The sequence below is a fragment of the Bos indicus x Bos taurus genome, chromosome 13 (genome assembly GCF_003369695.1).
Source record: "Bos indicus x Bos taurus breed Angus x Brahman F1 hybrid chromosome 13, Bos_hybrid_MaternalHap_v2.0, whole genome shotgun sequence".
In the NCBI taxonomy this organism is placed as follows: Eukaryota; Metazoa; Chordata; class Mammalia; order Artiodactyla; family Bovidae; genus Bos; species Bos indicus x Bos taurus.
Window position 1 is genome coordinate 46,676,233 of NC_040088.1, and position 26,729 is coordinate 46,702,961.

General features: G+C 39.8%; 1 protein-coding gene across 9 annotated transcripts in view; it reads right to left on the reverse strand.

Annotated features, from left to right (window-relative positions):
- Window positions 1-26,729, reverse strand: part of ARMC4 (armadillo repeat containing 4) — a 162,350-nt gene that overhangs the window by 81,053 nt on the left and 54,568 nt on the right. For all 9 annotated transcript variants that reach the window (XM_027559715.1, XM_027559718.1, XM_027559722.1 and 6 more), the window contains 6 exons: window positions 14,490-14,636; window positions 13,832-14,041; window positions 9,636-9,878; window positions 8,962-9,072; window positions 6,498-6,652; window positions 5,209-5,451 (listed from right to left, as the gene is read on the reverse strand). In XM_027559715.1, the coding sequence (XP_027415516.1) occupies window positions 5,209-5,451; window positions 6,498-6,652; window positions 8,962-9,072; window positions 9,636-9,878; window positions 13,832-14,041; window positions 14,490-14,636 (1,109 nt within the window). The remainder of the gene's footprint in view (window positions 1-5,208; window positions 5,452-6,497; window positions 6,653-8,961; window positions 9,073-9,635; window positions 9,879-13,831; window positions 14,042-14,489; window positions 14,637-26,729) is intronic.

Genomic DNA, 26,729 nt, shown 5'->3' on the forward strand with positions numbered 1-26,729 from the left:
AGTCAGCATCGTGGTAGGAAATCAGCTAATGAAATCAAACAAGAAATCAATCTAAAGAATAAGAATTTATAAAGAAGACATAAAACTTCCTCAGGAATATCCTAGGGAAGAATTCAGCAATTTTCAAAAATCAAGCCATGGAGAAGGAAATGGTAACCCACTCCAGTATTCTTGCCTGGAGAATCCCATGGACAGAGAAGCCTGGCGGGCTACAGTCCACAGGGTCACAAAGAGTTGGACACGACTGAGCGACTTCACTTACTTACTTAGCAAGTATATTAATCTTTGTGGGTTATTTGGTCTTTGTCACAACTACTCAGCTCTTCCGTTTGTAACATAAAAGTCACCAAAGATAATATATAAATGGATGAGTGTGAATATGTTCCAATAAAACTTTATTTACAAAAACAGGATTTGGTCCCTGTACTATAGTAAGTCAACAACTGTGCTAGAGAATCAATAATAAAGTGAACTTGATAAGAGAATTCTGTTAGGTAGCAGCATATAGAATTAATACACAAAATTCAATAGTTCTCATAGAGACGACCAATTGAAGAACATAATGACAGTGAAAAAAAATTATACCACCAATAAGGAAGATTAAATACTTGGGAATGAACTGAACAAAAAAGGACAAAATCCACATACCACACTCTTCAAATTCTAAAACATTAGACTTGAACAAATAAAATGTTTCTATAATTTCACCATGGTGTGTAGGATGTTAAGGGCATGTGGGAACTCTCTATTCCATGCATTCTATATTCTTGCGACTTTTCTGTAAGTCTAGTGTTATTTCAAAATAAAAGTTTAGTTGGTGGGAATGTAAATTTGTGCAGCCACTATGGAGAACAGTATGAAAGTTCCCTTAAAAACTAACAACTGAGCTATCATATGATCCTGCAATCCCACTCCTGGGCATACACTGAGACAAAACTATAATTCAACAAAATACATGCACTCCAATGTTCATTGCAGTAATATTCACAATAGCCAAGACAGAGAAGCAACCTAAACATCCTTTGACAGAGGAGAGGATAAGGAAGATGTGGTACATATACACAATGGACTATTACTCAGCAATAAAAAGAACAAAATAATGTCATTTGCAGCAACATGGATGGACCTAGAGATTATGATACTAATTAAAGTAAGTCAGGCAGAGAAAGACAAATATTCTATGTTATTACTCACATGTGGAATCTAAAAAAGAATGATACAAATGAACTTATCTTTACAAAACAGAAACAAACTCACAGACATGAAAACAATGTCATGGTTACCAAAGGGAAAGGAGTGGGAGGGATAAATTAGGAATTGGGAGTAACATATACACACTACTACATATAAAATAGATAAACAACAAGGAACTACTGTATAGCACAGGGATCTATACTCAATATTTTGTAATAACCTATATGGGAAAAGAATCTGAAAAAGAACATATATTTTATGTATATGTATATATATATATATACACAAATCACTGAAACTAACACAACATAGTAAATCGACTATAATTCAATAATTTTTTTTTAATTTTCTAAAGGTAAGTAAAGAGCCTGAGGTATGGAAAAGAAATTTTAGATGTTTAAGTTTTTAGCTTCAATACTTTTTAGTCATTTGAAATTTTATAGTACTTTATGAGAAAGTTACATTCCCCAAAACATAAGCGTTAACAGTTTTTTGCAACGTTGGTGTGATTTTTATATACTTGAAGGACAAATTACCTCCAGATGAATTCTGTACATATCAAATAGGCACTAACAAGTCAACAAAAAAAGAAAATCCAGCATGAATAAATCTACTTTTTCATGAACCTAATACATCAGGATACCGGCTGTTCATGTCAGGTCCTCAGGAAGGGCATAATTAATATGAAACTATTTATACTGAGTCTTTAAGTAGTCTGATGTACTGAGAAAAGTCCGTAGAGTTTTCTGAAATCACTGGTGTCTTAAAAACAATTTTTGGTTCAGTAGCTAAACTGTTATTTTTAACATGTTTTGTATTCTTACTGAAAAATAGATATAGGAAGAGAATTGTGCATTCTATCACAGAGCTAATAAAACTCTGCTATGTGTATAGATGTTCACCCTAATATGCCACACCTAAGTTTTGGCCACAGCCACAGCCACCTCAAAAAACAACATAAAACTGCTAATCATTAAAACAAGTTCCTAGCCTATGAATTATTTAAAGCTTACACAAGAGAGAGGAATTTGTCATTTCCTACCATTTAACTTGAAGCTTGAAGACTCAATAAATCCTACAAATCTAGCAATAATAGCCACGTCTGAAATATGACACCACATGTAACGCTGTTGGATCCTTACCAAACTTAAAACACTGTTTTCTAAAACTGACTTTGTGTGTTTCTAAAAATATCTGTAAGAAAACCATATCCACAAGTACAAGTGTGTTCATCAACCTCCTTGTTGCACAAGAAAGAACAGTTTAGTCCTTATCTTATGAGACTCTCAGAGAATTTGACACTTTTGACCACATTTCCCCCTAAAGGCTCTCTTCCCTTTATTTTTTTCAGTACCTTGTTCTTCTGGCTTCCCTCACAGCTGGGGCTGTTCCTTTGCTCTTTCTTTACAGGCACCTCTTCTCTGGTCCACTCATTCTCCTTAGAAGATAGGATTCTGTTTTTGTCTTCTTTTCCCTTTTCTTTCTCTTCCTCACAACCTCACATATATTCATCACTTAAGTTGCCAAATGTTCATAATACTACATGCCCAACCCACATTCTATCCTAAGTTTTAGACATGAATGAATATCCAATTGACTACTTATCATCACCACAAAACCTCAATGTGTACTGAATGTAACTGAATTCATCATTCATTTTGTGTACTTATAAATGTTCGCTGAGTGCCTATCCTGAGCCTGGGACTGGGTTAGACAATGAATGTACCATGATGAATAAACTGGCTTTGTTTCTGCCCTAGTGAAGTTCATTCTGCCTTCACCATTCCTCCAGCTACATCCCCTATATCAGTAAGTGGTACAAACATCCATCTCATCTATTCATAGTTATTCAAGTCAGAAACCTAATTATCATCCACGACTCCTCCCTCTTCTTTGCAACTCATGCTCAGTCATTCACCCGGTTTTGTTCTTCTTTAATCTGTCACTGAGAGTTGGACTGTGAAGAAAGCTGAGCACCGAAGAATTGATGCTTTTGAACTGTGGTGTTGGAGAAGACTCTTGAGAGTCCCTTGAACTGCAAGGAGATACAACCAGTCCATTCTTAAGGAAATCAGTCCTGAGTGTTCTTTGGAAGGACTGATGCTAAAGCTGAAACTCCAGTACTTTGGCCACCTCACGCGAAGAGTTGACTCACTGGAAAAGACTCTGATGCTGGGAAGGACTGGGGGCAGGAGGAGAAGGGGATGACAGAGGATGAGATGGCTGCATGGCATCACCAACTGGATGGACGTGAGTTTGAGTGAACTCCGGGAGTTGGTGATGGACAGGGAGGCCTGGCGTGCTGCGATTCATGGGGTCGCAAAGAGTCGGACACGACTGAGTGACTGAACTGAACTGAACTGAATCTGTCACTTTTTTATTCTTTAGTATTATATATATTATATTCCATATGCTTAGTGTAAACCACCTTCACCTCTGGCCCACAATGGTTTCCTAAATAAGCTTCACTGTTTCAGGTTATGCCTAAAATCCTTTAGTAAACTTCAACCAACTTTAAAACAAAACCCAAGCTTAGCACAGTACACAAAGGCCTGAATTATAATCACCTACTGACATGTCTATGCCACACCCCCAAAGTTCCTGATTGCAGCTGAGAGGACCCAAGAATAAGATTCTCTTATTCTTGATTTATAGCAAGTTAAATAACATGATTAATTTGATATAAGAGAAATGGACTCATCTATAGATAAGTACAGATACTAGACACTCTGACCTTAATTTTGTATTTGTGTTATTACTGGTTTAAATTGCTATTAATTAAAGCTATTGCTATGTGAATGATACTAGCCAACACTTACCCAGCACTATTATTAAGTACTTTACATACATTAATTCACTCAATCATTACAACAATCCAATGAGACAGGTACCATGACTGTCTCCAAGTTATATATTTAGGAGCCAAGGCACCAAGTACTTTAATAATTTGCTGAAGGACACATAGTAAGTGGTGAGACTGGCATTCCAGGCAATGCCTCCAGAATCTATACGCTGAACCACTGTACACTATTCAGGAGAAAATGAGATTGTGCAAGGTACTAAATAAGAACTTTATTTTATTTTAAAGATGATACATATTTATCATACAAATTGTGTAGAAAATATAAAAAAGAAAGTACAAAAGATCCCAAAGACTACCATGCAGAAATAACAATCATTAAAATTATTCCAGGGCTTCCCTTGTGGCTCAGTGGTAAAGAATCTGCCCGCCAATGCAGGAGACACAGGTTTGATCCCTAGTCCAGGAAGATCCCACATGCCACAGGGCAACTAAGCCAGTGCACCACAGCTACTGAACGTGTCCCTAGAGCCCTAGAGCCACAATTTCTGAGCCCACTTGCTACAACTACTGAAGCCCATGCCCCCTTGAGACTGTGTGATGCAACAAGGGAAGCCAACACAAAGAGAAGCCTGCACACCGCAACCAGAGAGTAGCCCTGCTCACTGCGACTCAAAACAGGCCCGAGCAGCAACAAAGACCCAGCACAGCCATAAATACAATTATTTTAAAAAATTATTTCAGCTATCTCTTTATGCCTACAGCTAGATAAAAGGATGTAAGGATAGGTGAGAGAGATAGAGAAATGGATGGATGGATGGATGAATGGACACATGGATAGATAGATAAAATTTCTGTTTTAAATACTATCTATTGATTTAGAACTTGCACACCTACTCATCCACTCTTCCCTTTTTGTCAGCTGTATTATTATATTACTGTTATCAATATCTATAAAATATAGATGATTCCCCTAATGAAAATTCCACTGTTTTGATTGATCACTGGGTACTTTAGTCAGTACCCTCCAGTTTATTCAAGGGAACAATCTGGCTCTGTAAGTCCGATTTGGTCACCTTGCGGTTATTTATAAGCACATTTTACTCTCTCATCACTCATGCACACCAATTCTAAAAGATGACACTCTTCCATGACTTCTCAGCATTCCTTCTAACACTCTCAAACAAAACCTTTCAGCCTTGAGGATCACTTACATCATACTTTCGGGCTCCACTGCACAAGCACCAACTGCTTTTGTGACATTGACAAGAAGAGCTTGGTTTATCCCGACAAGAAGGTTCACGAGGGGCTGGATGCCACCACATCTCCGGATGATGACTCTGTTCTCGTGTTCTTGGCAGCATTCTCCCAACGCACCAACCACGTTCACAAGCACTTCCTCGGGCTGGTCAGTTAAAAGTCCCACCAGGGTTTCGATGGCTTTGTATTCCCGAAATCTGAGTTCATCACAAAGCAAAAGAGGGTAGGAAGGGAAGGAAAGAGGTGAACAGTGTTATTTTTGATATAAAGTTGGCTGATAGCCATCTTAGTGATAATATTAATAGCTAAAATGTACTAAATGCTAACCATATGCTCATTCAATCATTATAACAATTCTGTGATATGAATACTATTATTACCCCCTTTTTCAAAAGGCTAATCTGAAGCTTGGAGAACAGTGAAGCCTGGTGAACAGTGAAGCCTGTATCCACACGCACTGTCTGTGCTCTTAAGTACCACACTATACAACCTCTGAGAAAACTACAACTTTTTTCAAATCTGAGCATCAACTATCCCACTGCCCTAGGGGTTTTCCCTCACATTTCAGGAATTATGTTACATGAACAAAGCAAAATAAATCATCATTGTGTTAAAGAGAACATATAAATTTCTTGTCAAAGAAAAGCATCACCCTGAGATAGGAAAAAGCTTGCCTAGAACATCCATCTTAGAGTGTGTAAACTCTAAAAATATATAAAAAGATAAATTCAAAGATTAAAATCAATCATATGATCTTAAAGTTTACAAATACTTTAAAATTCAATGAAAGCATATTTGAAAATGACTACACTTGAAGATTAATTGGTTAGTTGGTCTTTGGCTGATTCATCTTGTTTATCTTTAGAAAAAGAATGAAACCAGTTCCTTGTCTAAAGATTCTATGGGAAATTCATTCTTTCACCTTGAATGGTCTCTACAGGAAATATCAGGGGTGCTTCTCATTTAAATGCCTGCCCACATGCAAAACAGCCCATGGAACAGGGAGATTACGTCAGTCCCTTCCTCCTATTAATGCACGAAAATCATTTCCGGGTGGTGGGCTGAGAAGCAAGCACTTTCATTTCTAAGAATCCCTTATTTCTACCAATTTAGTCCAGAATGTGCAGCTTTCAAAAGTATAGGAATAGCATTAGAATCAACTCTTTATTAAAATAGCATTAAAATGGAAGGATGTGTTTTGATGGCCATAGCTTAATACAAAACACTGAATGCCTTCTCTTACTTGGTCACATTCTCTTTGCTGATGGAACATTTCCATATGGCCCCTGTGACAGCGGCCAACCGCTCTTTGTTGTCAGTGTTGTTGAGGAGGGAGGCCAGGGGTTTAAGTCCTCCATGCAGCCTAACCAGGTCGCGGGTTTCCTCGTCTTCCGCACACTACACAAAAAGCCAAGTCAGACGCTGTCATGGTCAAGGTTTATCAAGCTTTCAGTGACTGCTAAAGAGGCTGTCAATCTAGTTGCCAAAAAAACTACTTTTAAAAGAGTGTCGTTTTCTGAAGGAGCCTTCAAGTAAGACATAATTCTAGTCTATACTGGCCACTATCTGACAGTGTCTCTCTTCCTTTATGTGGTTTTGGCAGTATTAGCAGTGTTTATATGCTGGGCTAACCTCCCAAGCCAGTTCTGGGGTAATCTGGGCTTCTACCAAGACAGAGACAAGGTCAGTGAGGAACCTAGAAAACCACATGCATGGCTGGAGAATTTCTGCAGTGACGTAACCCACAGCCTTGGGAAAACACAGTAGAGAAGACAGACGAGAGAAGGGAGTGCAGCCAGATCTTTAATGACCCCCAAAATGAGGAATTTCCCCAACAGAGCCCAGAGCAGCGGGTTGTATGGACAGCAACCGACATTTTATTCACAGATGTTTATCCATATGTTTGTGTTATCCTTTGAAATAACACTAAGACTGCATAGCTGTTCCCAACTCGTGATGCTTCCCAATTTATAAAGCCAAAAGATGACACATGTAGCAGAGGTTTGATATTGTTCTAAGCGTACAGTTGGCCTCTAAGGTTGTGGGCTGCATGTCATGTACCATATGTGCCATGTACAGCCCACGGAAGGACTTGAAGGGCATTATGCTAAATAAAGTCAGTCAGAGAAAGATAAATACTGTATGCTGTTGCTTATATGTGGAACCTAAAAAATACAACAAACGCAAATATAACACAAAAGAAGTGGACTCACAGATCTAGAGACCAGACTCGTGGTTACAGTGGGGGAGAGGGGCATCGCAGGGGTGAGTGAGGGGGAGGGACAAGGTACTGTGGATGAGACAAGATTAAAACTTATACACTGCACAACATGGGAATACAGCCAATACTCTGCAATAACTGTGCATGCTAGTCGCTTAGGTCATGTCCAACTCTTTGCGACCCTATAGACTGCAGCCCGCCAGGCTCCACTGTCCGTGGGATTTCCCAGGCAAGGATACTGGAGTGGGCCACCATGCCCTCCACGAGAGGATCTTCCCAAACAAGGTATCAAACTGGTGTCTCTTACGTCTCCTGCATTTGCAGGTGGGTTCTTTATCACTAGTGTCACCTGGGAAGCTCTGTGACAACTGTATATGGAAAGTAACCCTTAAAATTATATAAAAACTAAAAATACAAAAGTTTATGATATATCCCTGCTATGTGTGAGCTGTTTCCTCTCACAACTCAGACGTTGAGGGCCTCATCCCGCTATGTCAGAATGTGATGAAGGTAGTTATGGTTATATGAGATCACGGAGGTGGGCTTGAGTCCAGAGTGCCAGGTGTCTTTATAAGAAGAGAATGTCAGGCCACGGAGGAAGACACGTGAAGACAGAGGGAGGAGGGCAGGGGAATATGAAGATGTCCGTCCACAAGCCAAGGAGAGATTTCCCAGAAGGAAACAATCCTGCTGACACCTCCCCTGAGACTTCCAGCTTCCAGAACTGTGAAGAAACCTCCTTTCTTGTCATTGAGCCACCCACTGTGCAGGGCAACCCACTCCAGCATCTTTGCCTGGAGCCTCTCCATGGACAGAGGAGCCTGGTGGGCTACAGTCCATGTGGTCACAAAGAGTCGGACACGACTGTGCGACTAACACTTTCACTCATGTACAGTTACGGCAGCTCCAGAAAACTAACACAACCCTTCACTGACATGAACCTTCCTCTGACTCCATCTTTCTGGCTCATTCTCTCACTTTGCACATTTAAAATGTGTTCTTCTAGGAAATCTACTCTGATTAGGCAGAAACTGGTGCTGCTTGTAGCCAGCCAGAGACGAATCTGTCAAGGCTAGCTCTCCGTCCCCTTTACCATTCTAATCTGGTGTTTTGGTATACTATGGAACTTGTAACCCACAAAGTGTTAAGGAAGATTTAAAAAAGCAAATACATAAAAAGATAAAATTAATAAAAAGATAAAACAGGAATACACACACTCATTCATCTATCGTGTCTTGGTGGGAGATGTATTTCCCAAAACTATTGTGTTTGAATAGGACATACGAAAGGCAACACAGAGCCACCATGTACATATCTGGCTATTTTACACAAAGCACATCATAACAGAAGAGTAGCTCTCAGACCTACGTGTGCATCAAAATCCCTAGGGGTTCTTATAAAGAATGCAGATTCCTGAGTCCCACCCCTGGGCAATGGGACCTCAGGAAACACCACCTTCAACTCCACGCAGGAGAGCCCACTGTACCTGGTAGATGGCCATGGCGCAATGCTCCTGTAGCTGTTCATTTTCACTGTTCAGGTTCTTTACCAGATTTTCGATGATCCTTTCAGCTTTGATTGCAGCTCGGTAGTTTTCCTAGGAAAATAAACTTATAATAGTTATACAATGCATAAATATGCATAAATGTGTCTATTCACATTTGTTAATAACAACACTGAACAAACTTTCTTAATAAACACCATAGTCTGAGCTTAACATACTGATATAACATTAAGAGAATTTAGTCAACATTTTAAAAAATATATCATCCAGGTACCAATGTAATTGGGCTTCCCTGGTGGCTCAGTCAGTAAAGAATCTGCCTGCAATGCAGGAGACCTAGGCTCAATCACTGGGTCAGGAAGATCCCCTAGAGTAGGAAATGGCAACTCACTCCAGTATTTTTGCCTGGAGAATTCCATCAACATAGGAGCCTCACAGGCCACAGTCTATGGGGTCACAAAGAGTTGGACATGACTGAGCGACTAACACCATTGTAATTAATTTTCTATCTGATTAGAAAATCTCTTGCTTTTCTAAAAGAATGGTGACTTTAAAAAAAAAAATTCCTTAGCAGTTATGATAACTTCATAAATCATTTTTCCACTAAAGGAAGTCAAGGTAAATTACAGCACAGTGAGCAGAGCTGGCCTGTGTACCTCTGAGGCACATTCCTGCAATGTCCCCACCACCGGGATAAGCATGTTTTCATGAGAAGTCTTCAGGAGCCGCGCCAGCAAAGGGATGCCTCCTGCTTTACGAATGGCCTCTTTGTTCGCATAGCTCTTGCTGCAGCTCCACAGTGCCAGCGCCCCACAGCGGGCCACCTCCACGTCTCGGGTCTCATACAGGCTGGACTGAGCAGGTTCTCCAGAATGCTTCCCACAGTCAAGCAGAGCTACCTACGAGGGCAGATCAATACAACACAGACAGGGATCTTTAAACCATTCACAATAGCCAGGACCTGGCAGCAACCTAACTGTCCACCAACAGAGGAATGGATAAAGACGATGTGGTACATCTATATGATGGAATACTACTCAGTCGTAAAAAGGAATGATATTGGGTCATTTGTAGAGACCTGGATGGACTGAGAGACTGTTACACAGAGTGAATTAAGCCAGAAAGAGAAAGACAAATATCATACCTATATTTACACATATATGTGGGTATATGTGTTAGAAAAATGGCATAGATGATCTTACTTGCAAAGCAGAAATAGAGACACAGATGTAGAGAACAAATGTATTGATACCAAGGGGAAGGGGTTGGTGGAATGAATTGGGAGACTGGGACTGATACACACACACACACACACACACACACACTATTGATACTATGTACATAAAATAGATAATTAATGAGAACCTATTGTATAGCACAGGGAACTCTACTCAGGGCTCTATGGTGACCTAAATGTGAAGGAAATCCAAAAAAAGAGGGGATATATATAGAGAGAGATAGCTGATTTTCTTTGCTGTACAGTAAAAACTAATACCACATTGTAAAGCATCTATACTCCAATAAAATTAAGTTAAAAAAATAAAATACTATTTGAAAAAAGAAAAAGACAACCCATCCTGCAATCACCTCAGGGTTGCTACTAAGCTCACCTCCCTCAAAAATAAGAATCCTTTAAGAAATTAACTTTCAGCAGTCAAAGGAACAAACAGAACCTTCAAAACAATGTCCTCCAGATTTGGGAGCTTTTATATTTCCTTCCCACATGAAATTTAATCCCCCCAAGATAGCATTTTCTTAATATGGCTCTAACGTCTAATGAGGAAGATTTGCAAACCACATCCTGATTCCTGGTATCTCAGAAAGTAGGCTCCCTAGAGCCGTGAGAACTTTACAGAGAGAACTGAAAAGTTCTCTGGCCTGTACACGCTTAAAACCATGAGGCCTTTCTGGAGGACACAGCCATCACCCTGAACTTTCGAAACCAACTAGACCAAATGCACAGCTGTCAGGCCCCTCTCTCCTCTCTGCAGTTACCAATCACTGAAGCCCTCAAGGGAGAGGCAAGGTAATGCACACAGCAGGGTGTCAGGCTGCCCGTGAAGGACAGGGTGTGAAGCCAGCCACCCTGAGCTGTCTTTATCCCCCGTATGTCTCCTCCATTCCTCTCTCACCAGAGACCAAATTCCATGGATACTGCCCACTTAATCTTGACTGCCATTTAGAAGGGAGCAGCAGACAATTCTTAATTCCACTGATTCCTAATTCCAAGATCATAGAGAGAGGACACTGCCTTTAATTAGTGCTCACTCATGGACTTCTCAGGTGGCTCAGTGGTCAGGAGTCTCGGATTTGATTCCTGGCTCAGGAAGATCCCCTAGAGAAGGAAATGGCAACTGACTCCAGTATTCTTGGGGGGATAATCCCATGAACAGAGAAGCCTCACAGGCTACAGTCCATGGGGTGGCAAAAAGTCGACTGAGCACACATACACAAGCACGTGGTCTAAACAACACATGGTCTCCACCCAAGGACAAGGGTGGAGACTATTTAGTGGCTTTCAGGTAACTTCTGGGCACAGGACAGCAGGAAGATGGGCTTGATCACAGGGAGAACTTTCTAAAAGGACCTGCCCATTGGTTACACCCTTCCTAACTGCACCAAGTCCAGTCTCCATAGCTTACTGGATAAGACTGTGTGTGATCCCCATGGTCCTCCACCTTCATCTCTCACTACTCAGCCCATCTCATCCTGGGTCTGGCCATGTTACAGCACCTACTTTCCAAGCATGCAGTGTTGTTTTCTAGCTCCAGGCTTTACCAGCACAGCTCCATCTTTAAACGCTTTTCTCTGATGTGTCTGCCTAACACACACCTGTTCACCTTTCAAGATGCACGTGACATCTCCTCTCTTCAGTCTCTCTTTTTTAAATTTATTCAAAATTTTTTCTATCTTTATTTATTTAAATGTTTAAAATTTTATTGAAGTATAGTTGATTTACAATGCTTTATTATTTTCAGTTGTACAACATTCACTATTTCTATATACTCCATTTAAAGCTATATATTTAGAATTAAAATTAAATAGATGTCATTATTTTGATTAGGGGACTGCAACTGTCCAAACTCCAGTCTACAACACACATTGCATAAGATGCCCATAAAAACATTTTATTGTTGTATCATTCTTATGAAGTAGTTTTGGCAGACAGTCACACCAGCCTATCACATGAATTCATTATTTAAGTAGAATAATGATAATCACAGTAATAATTCCCTTTCTCTCCAACATTTTATTATGAAAATTTTGAAATCTTCATGAAGGCTGAAATATTCATGTGGCAACATCCACACATCCATCCCCTAGGTCCTATAATTACCATTCTTCCACATTCTTCTGTTTCATCACATAGCCATCTGTTTATCCATCTATCCAACCACAAGTCCATCTTACTTTGAGGCAAATAACCCTAAGCTTTAGTGCTCTACAGATCACAAGCGACTACACGGCATCTCTTTCAGGAAATTTCAGAACATGTTTCACCATGTACATATTCACATGGAATCTGCACTCATTCAATAGCTATTTCTTAACTGTTAATGTGTGTGAGGTCCTGGGTAAGGTGCTGAGGATGACACTGAGATGAATAAGACATGTCTCTCCTCTTCAAGAAACTTAAAGTAGGAAAGAGGTGATGTCATCCAGTGTGATAAATGCTGTGGGAGTGACTCAAGACACAGTGAGGATGAAAACGCACGTGAATACTGCACGTTCTAAATGTCCCTCCTGCTGGGGCAGGGACCCTGAGCCAGCTTCTTTCTCCCAGTGACAGTTATTGAAATAATCATGTTTTCTGATTATATATGTAATATAACAAACTGGCCAATGTAGAATAGTAGGGAGGAAATTTGGTAGTCGTTTCAGAGAAAACCCCTTAGGAACAATTTTGATTATTTTAAGTGATTTTTCTATTAGTTGTTAGCTAAGGTCTTTAAAAATTGGGTATCAGTTTTTAATCCTGTGATGATTTTATATAATATTAAACATACATTTGGGGCTTCCCTGGTGGCTCAGATAGTAAAGTATCTCCCTGCAATGCAGGAGACCCAGGTTCAATTCCTGGGTTGGGAAAATCCCCTGGAGAAGGAAATGGCAACCCACTCCCATATTCTTGCCTGGGAAATTCCTCTGTTCGAGGAGTCTGGCGGGCTACAGTCCATGGGGTCGCAAAGAGTTGGACATGACTGAGTGATTAACATTTTCACTTTCACACATACATTTATTCCTTGTTACTAAATAAACTTCTAAGATACAATACTGACAGCTGACAATGGATACTTGTTGTGGATGTGTCACTTAGGGTTTTACTAATCTCATCCTGTGAAACACGTTGTTTTCAGTTGTCACTTCTGTAAGTAACAGCAGGATGAGTGTCTGCTGCTCTGTCTCTGTGGGGACAATTATCTCTATCTCCTCATAGGATGTGGGTCTCCAGACAGTGTCCCACTGCAGAGGGCTTCATCCATTGTCACCCTCTTTTTTTCAAACTGCTTATTTAATATTGGACTATAGTTGATGAACAATGTTGTGGCAGTCTCAGACTGAGTGAAGTCAGTCACCACCCTCTCGCCAACACTGCCCCCCCATATGAATGTGTATCCCCACTTGTGTGATAGGTGAAAATGACATCTATTTTAAAAAATTCATTATTTCTTTGAAAAATTAGGTTGAACATGTTTTTTTGGCTGCTTGCCAATGTACATACACAAAAATAATTTTCAAGGGCATGTTACACAAGAAAAAGATTCCCAGAACACAGCCAGGAGTTACTGAGTGTCCAGGAGGAGCAGGGAAGGACAGGGGATGCCCAACCCCATGAGTGGCACCTACTCACCAGCTTGGTGATGCCTCCATGGCGTCTCACCACCCGCCGGGCTCTCCTAAACTTGGCAACATTCGCAATTGTCTCAGCTGCCAAGCATTTCAGACTCTTATGTGGAGAATCAAGTATATTAACCATAACTGGTAAGCCCCCAAGGTCAACAATATTACGTCTGATTTGAGGATTATGACTGATTTCCTTCAGGATTTTTAATGAACCAATCTAAACGAGAAGAAAAAGTTATAGATGAATGGATGCTTAATGCAGAACCAGTGCTATATTTTTAAAAAATTCCAAGTCTACCTAAATCCTTCCCCAATTAAGTTTTTTAAGGGAACTGTTCCTATTCCCAGGTGTTATACACATCCCCCGATTCCCCGCATTTTCCTGCAGTTAAATAAACAAACATTCATCATTTAAGAAGCATAAGCTAATGGAAAGGAGCCAAAAAGACAAGGAAGAAAAACAGAGTTGACAAGGGAAGCTAATTGTAGTAGAAGTGAGTTATCAGTAAAAAATAAAGACCAAAATAAATAAATAAATAGATAAATACCAGCAAGAAGCAACAGGAAGGGCAGATGCCCAGCACTGAGAAGAGAAGCACGTGAAGAGACCCACGAGAAGCACGTGTGTATCAAGGCTCCTCGTCCACTGTGATCAAGACACTCACCTTACATTTGACTTCATCTGTCTCAAGTAAATTTATTAAAACTTCAAGGCCTCCAACATCCCTGATCGCCAACTGGCAGGTCTCTTGTGCTAAGTTAAAATCCTTCATTGAACACAATGCAATCACAGTAGCCGTCTGATTTCCTCCCTGCAAAGACCCAAGACCACAGAAAGGTTAAATAAGATCACGCTCCCATAGAAATTTACTAAACGTTGATGAATCCATGAACTGGGAAGTACGTGTCCCCATACATAGCATGTTTAGTTTTTTAAAATTCTCTGAGTAGGTTATAATCTGTTAAATGGATTATGCTGAGCTAAAGCACAAGAAAGCTGTTCAGGGTGTCATAAAACATTATTCCAATTAAGAGTTGCCATGTTAAGGTGGTCTGTCTGCTTTAAACAGCTACAACATCAGGTGGAATTATGATATTAAATAGAGTCAGGGGCAAGCCTTGAAAGAGATTCTGAGGAAGGTGAGGTTTATGTGGGGTTACAGGCAGTCCCTGAACTGTGTGTGCTGCAGTGCAAACTGTGTCTGAAGATTATTCTTACAGATGTTTACAGAATAGTCTAGAACACAGAAAACGTGAAGAAAGCAAACTGCCTGGTAGGCAGCACAGTGATCCATGTGGGATGGAGAATAAGCAGGGTGAGGCTGTGAGGCTGGGAAAGAGGAAGCAATTCCTAAAACCTGGGAACTGATGGGTGGACTGAAGGAGAGAAAAAGATCGTTTCACTGTCATGAATGAAATGCTGGCCCAATAACATGCAAATCAACGTCTGTTTAGCTAATCACCACATGTAAAGAGCAGTGGGGAACAGCTTCTTCAAAAAATCCAAGAGATATAAAAAATTTTTAATGATGATCAGTGAATCAGGCCTGCTAGGAAATTAAGTAACAACCACTGATCATTAATGCTTTGAAAACTTTTTAAGAACATAGCATATATTATTACTTCTACATACATATATTACTGCAACTGCTATTGAGAGTGTCTGCTAAATAAGAGTTCCTGGAATAGTTAATAAGACAGAAAAGCAATACTTCTAATGGAGCCAAGAAAAAGCTATTTTATGCAAAAGGTGTTCATAAAACACAGCCTTGGGATTCTATGTCAAAACGCAGTAGCAATGGCCTAAATACATCTTTTTCTTTTTCTGAGGGAAGACATCTTCAAATTATATTTACTATCATTTGCTAATCATGGTTTTATATTGCTATGTTATACATATATATTATATGTGTAGGTAGACTTAGCACAAAAAAATGGAAATTATACTCAAGCTTCCCACCTTCATATCATGCAAATACACACATGCCAATCCTCTTATAAATTCAACACAATATGTTTATAACTAAAGTGGGATCTGTAGAGGGTGAGCATCAAGAAGTGAAGAAGGAAATGTTTAGGCTTCAGAGACTCTACTTGCTCCCTTCCAGAATATTCCCTCCACGTCTCTAAAAGTGCTCTGAACGACATTTCTGCTTTTCTTTCTAATTTTCCCTCTGGGTAATCTAGGCTGTCCTTTATATTCAAGATTAAGTTTAGAATGACAAGAGCCTTAATTTTATTACTTACATTTAAAACAATAAGTTTTGTTCTTAGAGCTTTTAGCATCTTTTTCTAAATAACAAGAGAAATGTAAATGCTACCAATTTCCCCACAGTTGGTTTTAAAACATAAAGCACTGTGTGTTCTATCGTTACTGTCAGTATCATGAACCCCCTGTTTGGGACACAGGACCCCTCACACCAGTTCCTCCAATGCCTCTCTTAGAAAAAGGTACATATTTTGTAAACCATAAGAGAGAATCTAAATACTAATCATAATTAACTAAGGAAAATAACATAGAAAAAAGAAAAGCAAAGAAGAGAAACAACTCATTAAACAAGGCTCTTTTTCTGAATTTAAATGGTGAAAAGAAAGCAGAAAGTTCCTCCCAGGCACCTGCAGGAACAGAGCTGGGTTCTTAACGGTTGGACAATGGAAGCTGAGAGCCTCAGATCAAGAGGATTCTTCAGGCAGTGGCTTCAGACTCAGCGCAAGCAGGAGTCTGAGCAGGAAGCGAGTAGCTGTCCAACAACGTGTCCAGCCCCAGTCAGGCCAGGAAAGCCCTTCCCACCAGGTCCAGCTCCCCAAAGAAGAATTTCTGTCCTGCTATCCCCAGTTATATATGATGGGGAATCTTCCTGACTCCCTATTCCTGTGTCTAGTTTCTTTGGTAGCAGTTTTCTGCTTAGACATTCAGCACCAGCTTGGCTTCCTCTTTCAAGTTCTTCTCATTTTTCTCTTGTAGAGTATTTCCACCTTTTGAGTTTTACTTCATTATTTACACTATAACGGATGACATAAACTTTTAAAAGTCATGTAATTGCAGCTGATGCCCAAAACATAAGATCTTGTATTTTGCTGAACTATCTTTAGGCCAATTTTGAAACCAAATGATGGAAAATATACATTTATCATTAAGAAGTTAGATCTTTATAGAAAAAAAATTTTTTTTTCTGTAAATCATCAGCTTTTTCTGAAAATCTGGAAACATATTCATAGGCTTGAGGGATTTTTTTTAGAACAGTTTTTTATGAGGGAAAGTTAGTTTTTCCACATTTCAGGATTTACTTCTACTCTTGTCACTGACCACATTCCCCAAAGGATTATAAATCTTTCAGAATGAATACCAGCGGATGGGAGCCAAAATATTCAATGTACAGAGCCACAAACGTTAGCCAATTGCTATTCTTTAAATACCAACTATGTCGAAGGATTTTCAAATGTCCATTCTACTTTGACCAGATGCCATAAACATCTTACTGAAGAGAAGTAGTACAAATATGCAAATACGCTCCTTTTAAATTAAATCCCCCCGAGAATGTAATTAGTTGCCAATACTTATTTTCACATTTTATCACAGATTTACGTTTGTGAGGCTTTTTTAAAGCTGGAGGAAAACATAGTAAAGTATTATTTTACTAGCTTCTGAAGGGTTTTGAAGAATGCTTCCAATAAGCTTTTCCATGTCTTGAATTAATGCGATTCCTCTGCTAGTTGTCCTCCTTCCCCTCCTGCTTCTTAAACACCTCCAACGTCTGCCGGCCTTCAGATATTTTACAGTTCATGCGCCTTTCCCTGACCAGCAGGCCCTCATGCGTGGTTGCAATTACGCTTCAAACACGATGAGACTGGATGAACGTTGCTTCTCGCTTTTCTCAAAATTTCTTCTTAAAAAATGAATAGAGGATTTTAAAAAAATAATAATAATGTTTTTCTGGACTTAAATAAAATTTTTGAAATAAGTATATTACCCCATCTAGTATAGAGTAATATCCTCCCTTACTGTTGATAAAGAAGCAATACACATTGCCTAAGTTGAGATGAAGAATGTATTCAGGAGTAAAACAGAGAGAGAGCTGCCTGAAATCACTTTTGTATTCTTTCATTCAGCAAATTTGCTTACTATTTACTTAGCTAGTTGCCAAGTCTGATGCCAGGCCCTGGAGACATCCTGGGAAACAAAAACAGGCTTGGGCTCTGCTTTTATGGAGCTCACAGTTGAGTAGAGAAGAACGATTTTAATTTTCTAAAGTCCATCCCAGTAAACGGAAACTTTAAGTCTGAGTGGTGCCATAAGGGAGGGGGCACAGGGCCAGGGAAACCCACACCAGGGAGGCTTTAACTGGGCCAGGGGGCATCAGGGAAGGTTCCCCTGAGGAAAGAATGCCTGGGCTGATGTCTGGACAGAAAGCAGGCTCAGGTGATTCATCAGGCGCTGTAACGGCTTCGAGTAACCCAGTTCAGGAAAGGATGCCAGAGTTGGCAGATGGCACTGTGATGGCAGACATGCTCACAGGGTCATCCCTCCTGGCGTCCTGTGAGACCCAGGGAGACAGCACGGTGGGCAGGGGTGGCAAGGGGAGCAGAGGTCACTCTGTTCCCATCTCCACTGTCCACAATCAGAAGGCGGCGGGTGAGACCTGTGACGCAACCATCACAGCCATCCAACTGGCTTCCAAGGTGCTCAGCAGTTTTTCCTCCAAACATGCCACTCACCGAGCGAGAGCCATGACCCTTGCCAACGACTGTTTATTAATGATGACAGGGGGGCAGGGCACCCAGTGCGGGGCTTGGCTCAGAGACACTTTTCGTCTCTCAGGAGCAGAAATGGTCGAGAGTCAGAGCCCCGAGTGAGTGGCACAGAACTACATAAGTTGAGGTAGTAAAACATATCGCTTTGCCTTCTGTTTATTTGAAGACTGATTTTATGCTGAGATTCGGTACTCATAAACCTGGGCCGCAAGAGATGAGACTCAAAAGGAAATTGCAAGGAAAAAGAGAAAATATTGTTCCAGAAGAAAAAAGAAATTAGGCTCAGATTGTTGGATTACAGGCTTGCTAAGAATTTTGTTTTTTTGGTTAGGAATGGTTAAGGAACAATGCAAGGATTCCCTACGCATTCTTTTTAAATCACCATGGAACATTTACAGAAATTGATGATTTACTGGAATGTTACTGCAATGAGGAAAAGTCTGTAGGAAATGTAACAGTCTTTCTAGAAAGATTCACAAGAATTAACTGAATAATTATGATAATTAATAAAAGTAGCTCAGTAAAGTGACTGGATACAAAGGAAATATTCAAAAGTGAATAGCTGAGAATAACAAATCAAAGTATGTAATTTGAAAAAAGTTCCTATGCCAGTATTGGCAAAATAATAGTAGTAAAAATAGCTATGAGTGAATCTCACAAGAAATGTGCTGCAAATATATGCAGGAAAAGCTATGAAGTTTTACTGAAGTATATTAAAGATTAAATAAGTGAATGGTCATACCATATTTCCTAATAGGATAATTCAACAGTATTAAAACTGTAATTTATCCAAAAATAATTTACAAATTAATGTAAGCCAACCAAAACCCTAGCAGCATTTTTTAGCTTTTTAAAAAAAAAAAACTTGGTTCTGGAATCGTCAAGATGATCTGGAATGGAAAATATACAAAAAGTAGTTTAAAATATTTTAAGAAAACTCTCTGGCCAAATATTTAAATATACCAAAGCTATAATAATTAAAACAGCACGGGAATATCCAAATAAATCAATGTAGGAAGATCCGGACACAAACTCTTAAAGTGAAATGACAATATTTGATAAAAGAAGCAATTCAGATCACTGAAGGAAAGAGCGGATGAACCTGTCATCTGACTTTGATATATGACAAATTGAGAGAAATTTGCACATAACAAAGGATTAATTTGCATCAAGAATCAAAAGACATCCACACAGGAAAACAAGCAAGGTACACAATACTACTTGACATATGAAAACTCTATCAATCTCACTAACAATCAGGAACATGCAAATTCACATAAGATACATTTTCTACCCTATAAAACAAAAAAAGACTGCAGGTTAAAATTTATAACAGTAAATCTTAATCCTAGTTGAGTAATTTTAATACCCTGGGGAGATTTTAAAGACTATCAATGCCCAGACCCCATTCCAAACCAATTAAATCCAAACTTCCATGAATGGTACCTGGGCATCCGGTCTTTGTTTTGTTAAGAGCTGGGCTGATTTCATTGTGTGTCTGAGGTTGTAAACCTTTGATGTTATTACTGATAGAGTGTAAATGGATGTTTACTTTCTGAAGGGAGTTATCAAAAATTTTTTATGTGGTTGATTACTTTTCATTATATTTCCCTCTAAAATAAAATTTAAAAATGCAGTATTTCTCCAGCTTCACTGTGCACATATTCTTTTTTAAAAAACACGTCTTTACTGAGGTATAATTGATATGCAAAAATACTATATATATTTGATGCACACAATTTAATGAGGATGGACACATTCATACACCTGTGAAACCAGCACCACAATCAAGACAATTAATATACTCATCAACTCCCAAAGTTTCTCTATGCCTCCCCATTTTTTGTATGCTAATAGAGCATGGCAACCCGCTCCAGTATTCTTGCCTGGAGAATCCCATGGTCAGAGGAGCCTGGCAGGTTAAAGCCCACGGGGTCACAGAGTTAGACACGACTGAAGCGACTCACACACGGCACAACACAATGTGAGATCTCCCCCTTACATTTTTTAAGTGTAAACAGCATTGTTAACTACAGGTTCAATGTTACAGAACTCGTTCACCTTTCATAACTGAACTTTTACACCCCTTGAACAACAACTCCCCATGAGAACTATCAACATTTGAAATGTGCGTACTCTTTCACGCAAGCAATTCTATTTCAAACAATTCATCCTATGGAAATACATACAACGTCCAAAGCATACGTAAAAATATTTGCGGCTGCATCGTCAGAACAAAAATTGATTTGGGGAGAAAATCTAAAAGGTTACCAACAAAGGAATTGTTAAATTACTGATATATGTAAAATGAAATACTATGGAGCAATTAAAAGGAGTAAGGTAGATATGAAAGATCACCAAGACAGAGTATGAAATATTAAGACTAAAGGTACAATGTAGAATCATAGTCTGACTGCATTTTACATATGAAAGTTACATATGTGTATGTATATACACAAACACCTGGAGGGCGTTCACTTTTATTCTTTGGCATGGCTTGAATAGGTACAATGAGCATATGTCAATGTGTTATTTTATAATACTCTAAATACAGAGGAGATAAAGGATGGACCAGAAGAGGAACACAAGCCTCTGCCAGGCTCTGTGTGTCATGGAAGTATCAGCAGGGCATTGCCAGCCAGACCAAGAGCTGGATTAGAATCCACAGCCACTGCCAGCAGGAAGCTCAAAGGCTAGTGGATGAAAAAGGGACAGAGGATTTCTAGATATATGTGAAGTGAAACATCATTTATACCAAATCTGGTACCTCTTACTCCTCAACCCCTACACTTAGAAATTCTTCAGCATTCAAACTTGTATAACATGTGTTTTTAACCCAAAAAAGTGAAGCAATCCACTGGATTACATAAATCAGGAACTAGACAAAAACTTCTTTTCTCTATTTAGCCTCTCAAATAACTTTGGGTTGGAGGCATGCTTTGAGGAATAAAAAATATTGTTGTTGCAAACACATCAGTCAGCAAATTCCCTGAACAGATCTGTTACATTTTCAGATCATTACACAAAACTGCCTTAGATATCAATAATCTTTCTAATCAAAAATCATATGAATTGCTAGATGGCAGTGTGTATGCTCTAATTATGCTCTACCCGGATTAGTTAGTGGTACATGTTCTTGAGAGAATGAATAGAGTTAAACTTTAAGAGACGTCCCTAGAGATTTTTCATATTGTCATTTTTCAGTAGTTAAGTGGATGTGATTGCATAATGTGAGCTAGGAGCCATATATATGGTTATGATTCAGTGGTGTATTTACCATACTCATATAGTTATCTTTGCTTTTTCTCCACTCTTATTTATGATTGCCCAGAGGCAAAGCAAGTTTAAAGCTCAAAAACTGAAAACAAGTTACTGTTGTATCTGTAGAGCTCAGAGGGCAAGTCCCCTTCACCACTTCCACTGTCTCTTCTGCTATAAAAATAAAAGATGACTAATCCTTCTTAGTGGGCATTATACAAGTCACACATCTCAATCTGAATAAGTAAAATTATTACACTACACCATTTAGGGGTTTCTCTGGTGGCTCAGACAGTAAAGAATCTGCCTGCAATGCAAGAGACCAAGGTTCGATTCCGAGTTGGGAAGGTCCCCTGGGGAAGGGAATGGCTACCCACTCCAGTATTCTTGCCTGGAGAACCCCATGGACAGAGAAGTCTGGCAGGCTGCAGTTCATACAGTTGCAAAGAGTTGTATACAACTGAGCGACTAACACTTCCACTTCACAGTATTTAAGAAAATGTAAATGCAGACTCTGCTGAGTAGGAATTTCATTAGAAAACGGAATTGAAATATCTTCTGATGACTATCAGGTAACTTTTTTTAAAGTCCTCCCACTCTTTTCATCTTGGAGACTATTTTCAAAATCAACTCATAACAATGTCAAAACATATGCATTAACTTAAAGCATGTTTCTCAGGAAAATGGTACTAATTTTCCTTCTCAACTACTGGAGTTTATCTGGATGCATAAGCAGTGACCACTGTTTCCCATTTTTGGAAGATTCTTTTTAATAATAATAACACTGCTCTTTCACATTCTTTCCATCTCTTTAAGTAAAAAGCTAGTGCACTCTGATCCTGCCTCCCAAAAATGAACACTGAATTCCTTTGTGCAGAAGTAGTCCATGCGTACCTAGTCACTTACTCAGAGTGAAAAAAAAACAGAGAGAAAATAGGCGTGTTCAACAGTGAGGCCTTTGGGTCCCCTGGGCTCTGAGCTTCTGGACAGAGGGACAGAGCAACCAGGCAACGAGCAATAACCATAGACCCTGGACGCCTTCCCGGCCCACAGCTACCTTCTGTGTGGCCTGGAGTGAAGTATTTCTCAACTTTTCCACCAATGAAACAGGGATCACACTACCTGCCACTCCATCCCCAAAACCAAGTAATGGGAAAGGAATTTAATTAACTGTAATTGACACAAAGTACATCAAAATTCCTCTGATGAAAAACCATATAACTCCCAGCTTCCACTTAAGAGAACTCTCTAACCAATGAAGGCCGTGTGTGTGTGTGTGTGTGTGTGTGTGTGTGTGTCTATGTGTGTGTCTTAATCAATTCGTGGAAGATCATGCAGGAACTGAGCCCCACAAATGCAGTCTTTAACAAAGGTTTTCAAGTCTGAAAATGTCTTTGCCAAGAATACTCCTCCAGAGAGGAAATCGAAACATTCCAGGGAAGGAGCCTGGAAAGTCTCTTCAGAAGCCTCCTGGGATTTTGATGTGACATCCTTTATTAATAGATGTTGCCCTGAAGTAGAGTCCTTGTCACTGCTGAGCTGGGGAACCACCATGTATCTTCACATCTCATGGCCTGAGGATACAGAGCTTGTGGATACATAACAGAAGAGGAACCAGCAAGATCCTTGGCTCACATGAAAGGTGAAACCCACACAAGTTTAACCACATAGAATAAATAAAGTAGTCACTAGCTCTCACCACACATCATGGATGGCAGGAGAGGATTAATATGTGATGCCTTGCCATGATCATAAGCTGTCACTCAGCAGTCCACGCCAGCCACTCTCTGCTGAGTGACCTGTGATCAGATGCCATGGTCACCCTTCTAGAACTTGGGAACAAAGTTTGCCCCAGCATCATACTCTAGGCTGCTACCACATTTCTGAATTTAACAAGCCCTTCTTTCCCCAGCCTTCATATATCTAGCTCTTCACAGTGTTAACATGTAGGAGTTATCAATTGAAGAGAAAATGACTTTAAAATAAACATTTTTTTTTCTCTTCAGTTTCAAAAACTTTAATTTTTTGTCTTCCTTTAATTAATCTTTTTAATCCACTAACTGGTTGCATAAAATAACCAAATAAAATGTTACCACTTTTTAAAGATTTTTTTTTAATGTGGACCATTTTTAAAGTCCTTATTGAATTTGTTACAATATTGTTTGTGTTTTGGTTTTTTGGCCACAAGGCAATGCAGGATCCTAACTCCCTGACAAGGAATCAAACCCACACCTCCTGCATTGTAAGGCGAAGTCTTAACCACTGGACTGCTAGGGAAGTCCCAAATGTTACTTTCTTTAAGATTAAAAAAAAAAAAAAAAAAAAAGGACCAAAAAAGCAATCTGCTTATAAGGTGGCAAACTAATATTTAAAGGCTACCATTTAACATAAATATTTTGATTCATAAACAGTGTTGGTTGTATGTACTAATTCAAGCACTGTAGCTTCTGATTAGCTTGTTAAGAGGTCACGTTCAATCATGAATAAAAAGACACAAACAGGCTCATCTGCTCCACATTTTCCTAAGCCTTTCATTCCTCTACCAAAAAGGTAACCCCATTTCTAACCAATAATTGGAGCGTCAACCCTTTATTTCCAACTACCGTATGGATCTTTCTATTTGGATATTTCACTCTTTCCAAACTTAATCTGCACCACCCCAGACCCTCCTGAGAAACTGGCCTGGCTTCTCTCTTGGCCCTTTCCTGACTGCTCCCAAGAACACTACTCCATTCCACGGCCCCAACACCCTCCATCAGGGCCACAGGTCACTGGCTTCCGGTCTTTCCACTGGGATTCATTTTGCAAACCACCTGCTGCTGAACTCAGCTTTTTAAAGCAATGCTTTTGTCTGCCTGTTTCCCCAGGGTGGACCTGGATCAAAATCTCAGGTGCAGAAACAGTCATCCTGCATGGAGGAGTTACGCCTGGGGAAGTGGCCCTGGGGAACACACCCTGGATTCCTCCATTAGGGCAGCAAGTACTCAAGAATAAGTCCAGAGGAACAAAGCACTTCCCAGAAGGGCTCCAAATCTGCTTGCTAATGTCATCCCAGATGAGCCTGGGGCTGCGGGGGCAGAGGTCTTATCCTCAAATGACATCCCTCCAAAATGCCCATAGCCAAGACATGGAAGCAACCTAGATGTCCATCAGCAGATGAATGGATAAGAAAGCTGTGGTACATATACACAATGGAGTATTACTCAGCCATTAAAAAGAATACATTTGAATCAGTTCTAATGAGGTGGATGAAACTGGAGCCTATTATACAGAGTGAAGTAAGCCAGAAGGAAAAACATAAATACAGTATACTAACACATATATATGGAATTTAGAAAGATGGTAACAATAACTCTGTATACGAGACAGCAAAAGAGACACTGATGTATAGAACAGTCTTATGGACTCTGTGGGAGAGGGAGAGGGTGGGAAGATTTGGGAGAATGGCAATGAAACATGTAAAATATCATGTAGGAAACGAGTTGCCAGTCCAGGTTCGATGCGCGATGCTGGATGCTTGGGGCTGGTGCACTGGGACGGCCCAGAGGGATGGTATGGGGAGGGAGGAGGGAGGAGGGTTCGGGATGGGGAACACATGTATACCTGTGGTGGATTCATTTTGATATTTGGCAAAACTAATACAATTATGTAAAGTTTAAAAATAAAATAAAATTAGGAAAAAAAAATTTGAAGAAAAAGAAAAAAAAAAAAAGCCCATAGAGTAGATAAAGCAGGATTCTAAAGCCAGCCTCTGAGATCCCTTCCAGCTATCTAAAAGTTCACCAACCATTTCCTAGTCTCCTCTATGTTCTCTTGAATTTCCCGATCCTATAGTTTTAAATTCCATATCCAAACCACCTTCAACCCACAAAGAAATGGATTCCAACAGGCTTTCAATTCTGGATCCAGAAATTCGTTCTTCAGTTTTAAGGATACTTACACCAAGGCAGTTGGAGAAGGCAATGGCAGCCCTACTCTAGTACTCTTGCCTGGAAAATTCCATGGACAGAGGAGCCTGGTAGGCTGCAGTCCATGGGGTCGCTAAGTCGGGCACGACTGAGCGACTTCACTTTCACTTTTCACTTTCATGCACTGGAGCAGGAAATGGCAACCCACTCCAGTGTTCTTGCCTGGAGAATCCCAGGGACAGAGGAGCCTGGTGGGCTGCCGTCTATGGGGTTGCACAGAGTTGGACACGACTGAAGTGACTTAGCAGCACACCAAGGCAATAACACTGTGTGGATCACAATAAACTGTGGAAAATTCTGAAAGAGATGGGAATACCAGACCACCTGACCTGCCTCTTGAGAAACCTATATGCAGGTCAGGAAGCAACAGTTAGAACTGGACATGGAACAACAGACTGGTTCCAAATAGGAAAAGGAATACGTCAAGGTTGTATATTGTCACCCTGCTTATTAAACTTATATGCAGAGTACATCATGAGAAATGCTGGACTGGAAGAAGCACAAGCTGGAATCAAGATTACCAGGAGAAATATCAATCACCTCAGATATGCAGATGACACCACCCTTATGGCAGAAAGTGAAGAGGAACTAAAAAGCCTCTTGATGAAAGTCAAAGAGGAGAGTGAAAAAGTTGGCTTAAAACTCAACATTCAGAAAACTAAGATCATGGCATCTGGTCCCATCACTTCATGGGAAATAGATGGGGAAGCAGTGGAAGCAGTGGCAGACTTTATTTCTGGGGGCTCCAAAATCACTGCAGATGGTAACTGCAGCCATGAAATTAAAAGATGCTTACTCCTTGGAAGGAAAGTTATGACCAACCTAGATAGCATATTCAAAAGCAGAGACATTACTTTGCCAACAAAGGTCCGTCTAGTCAAGGCTATGGTTTTTCCAGTGGTCATGTATGGATGTGAGAGTTGGACT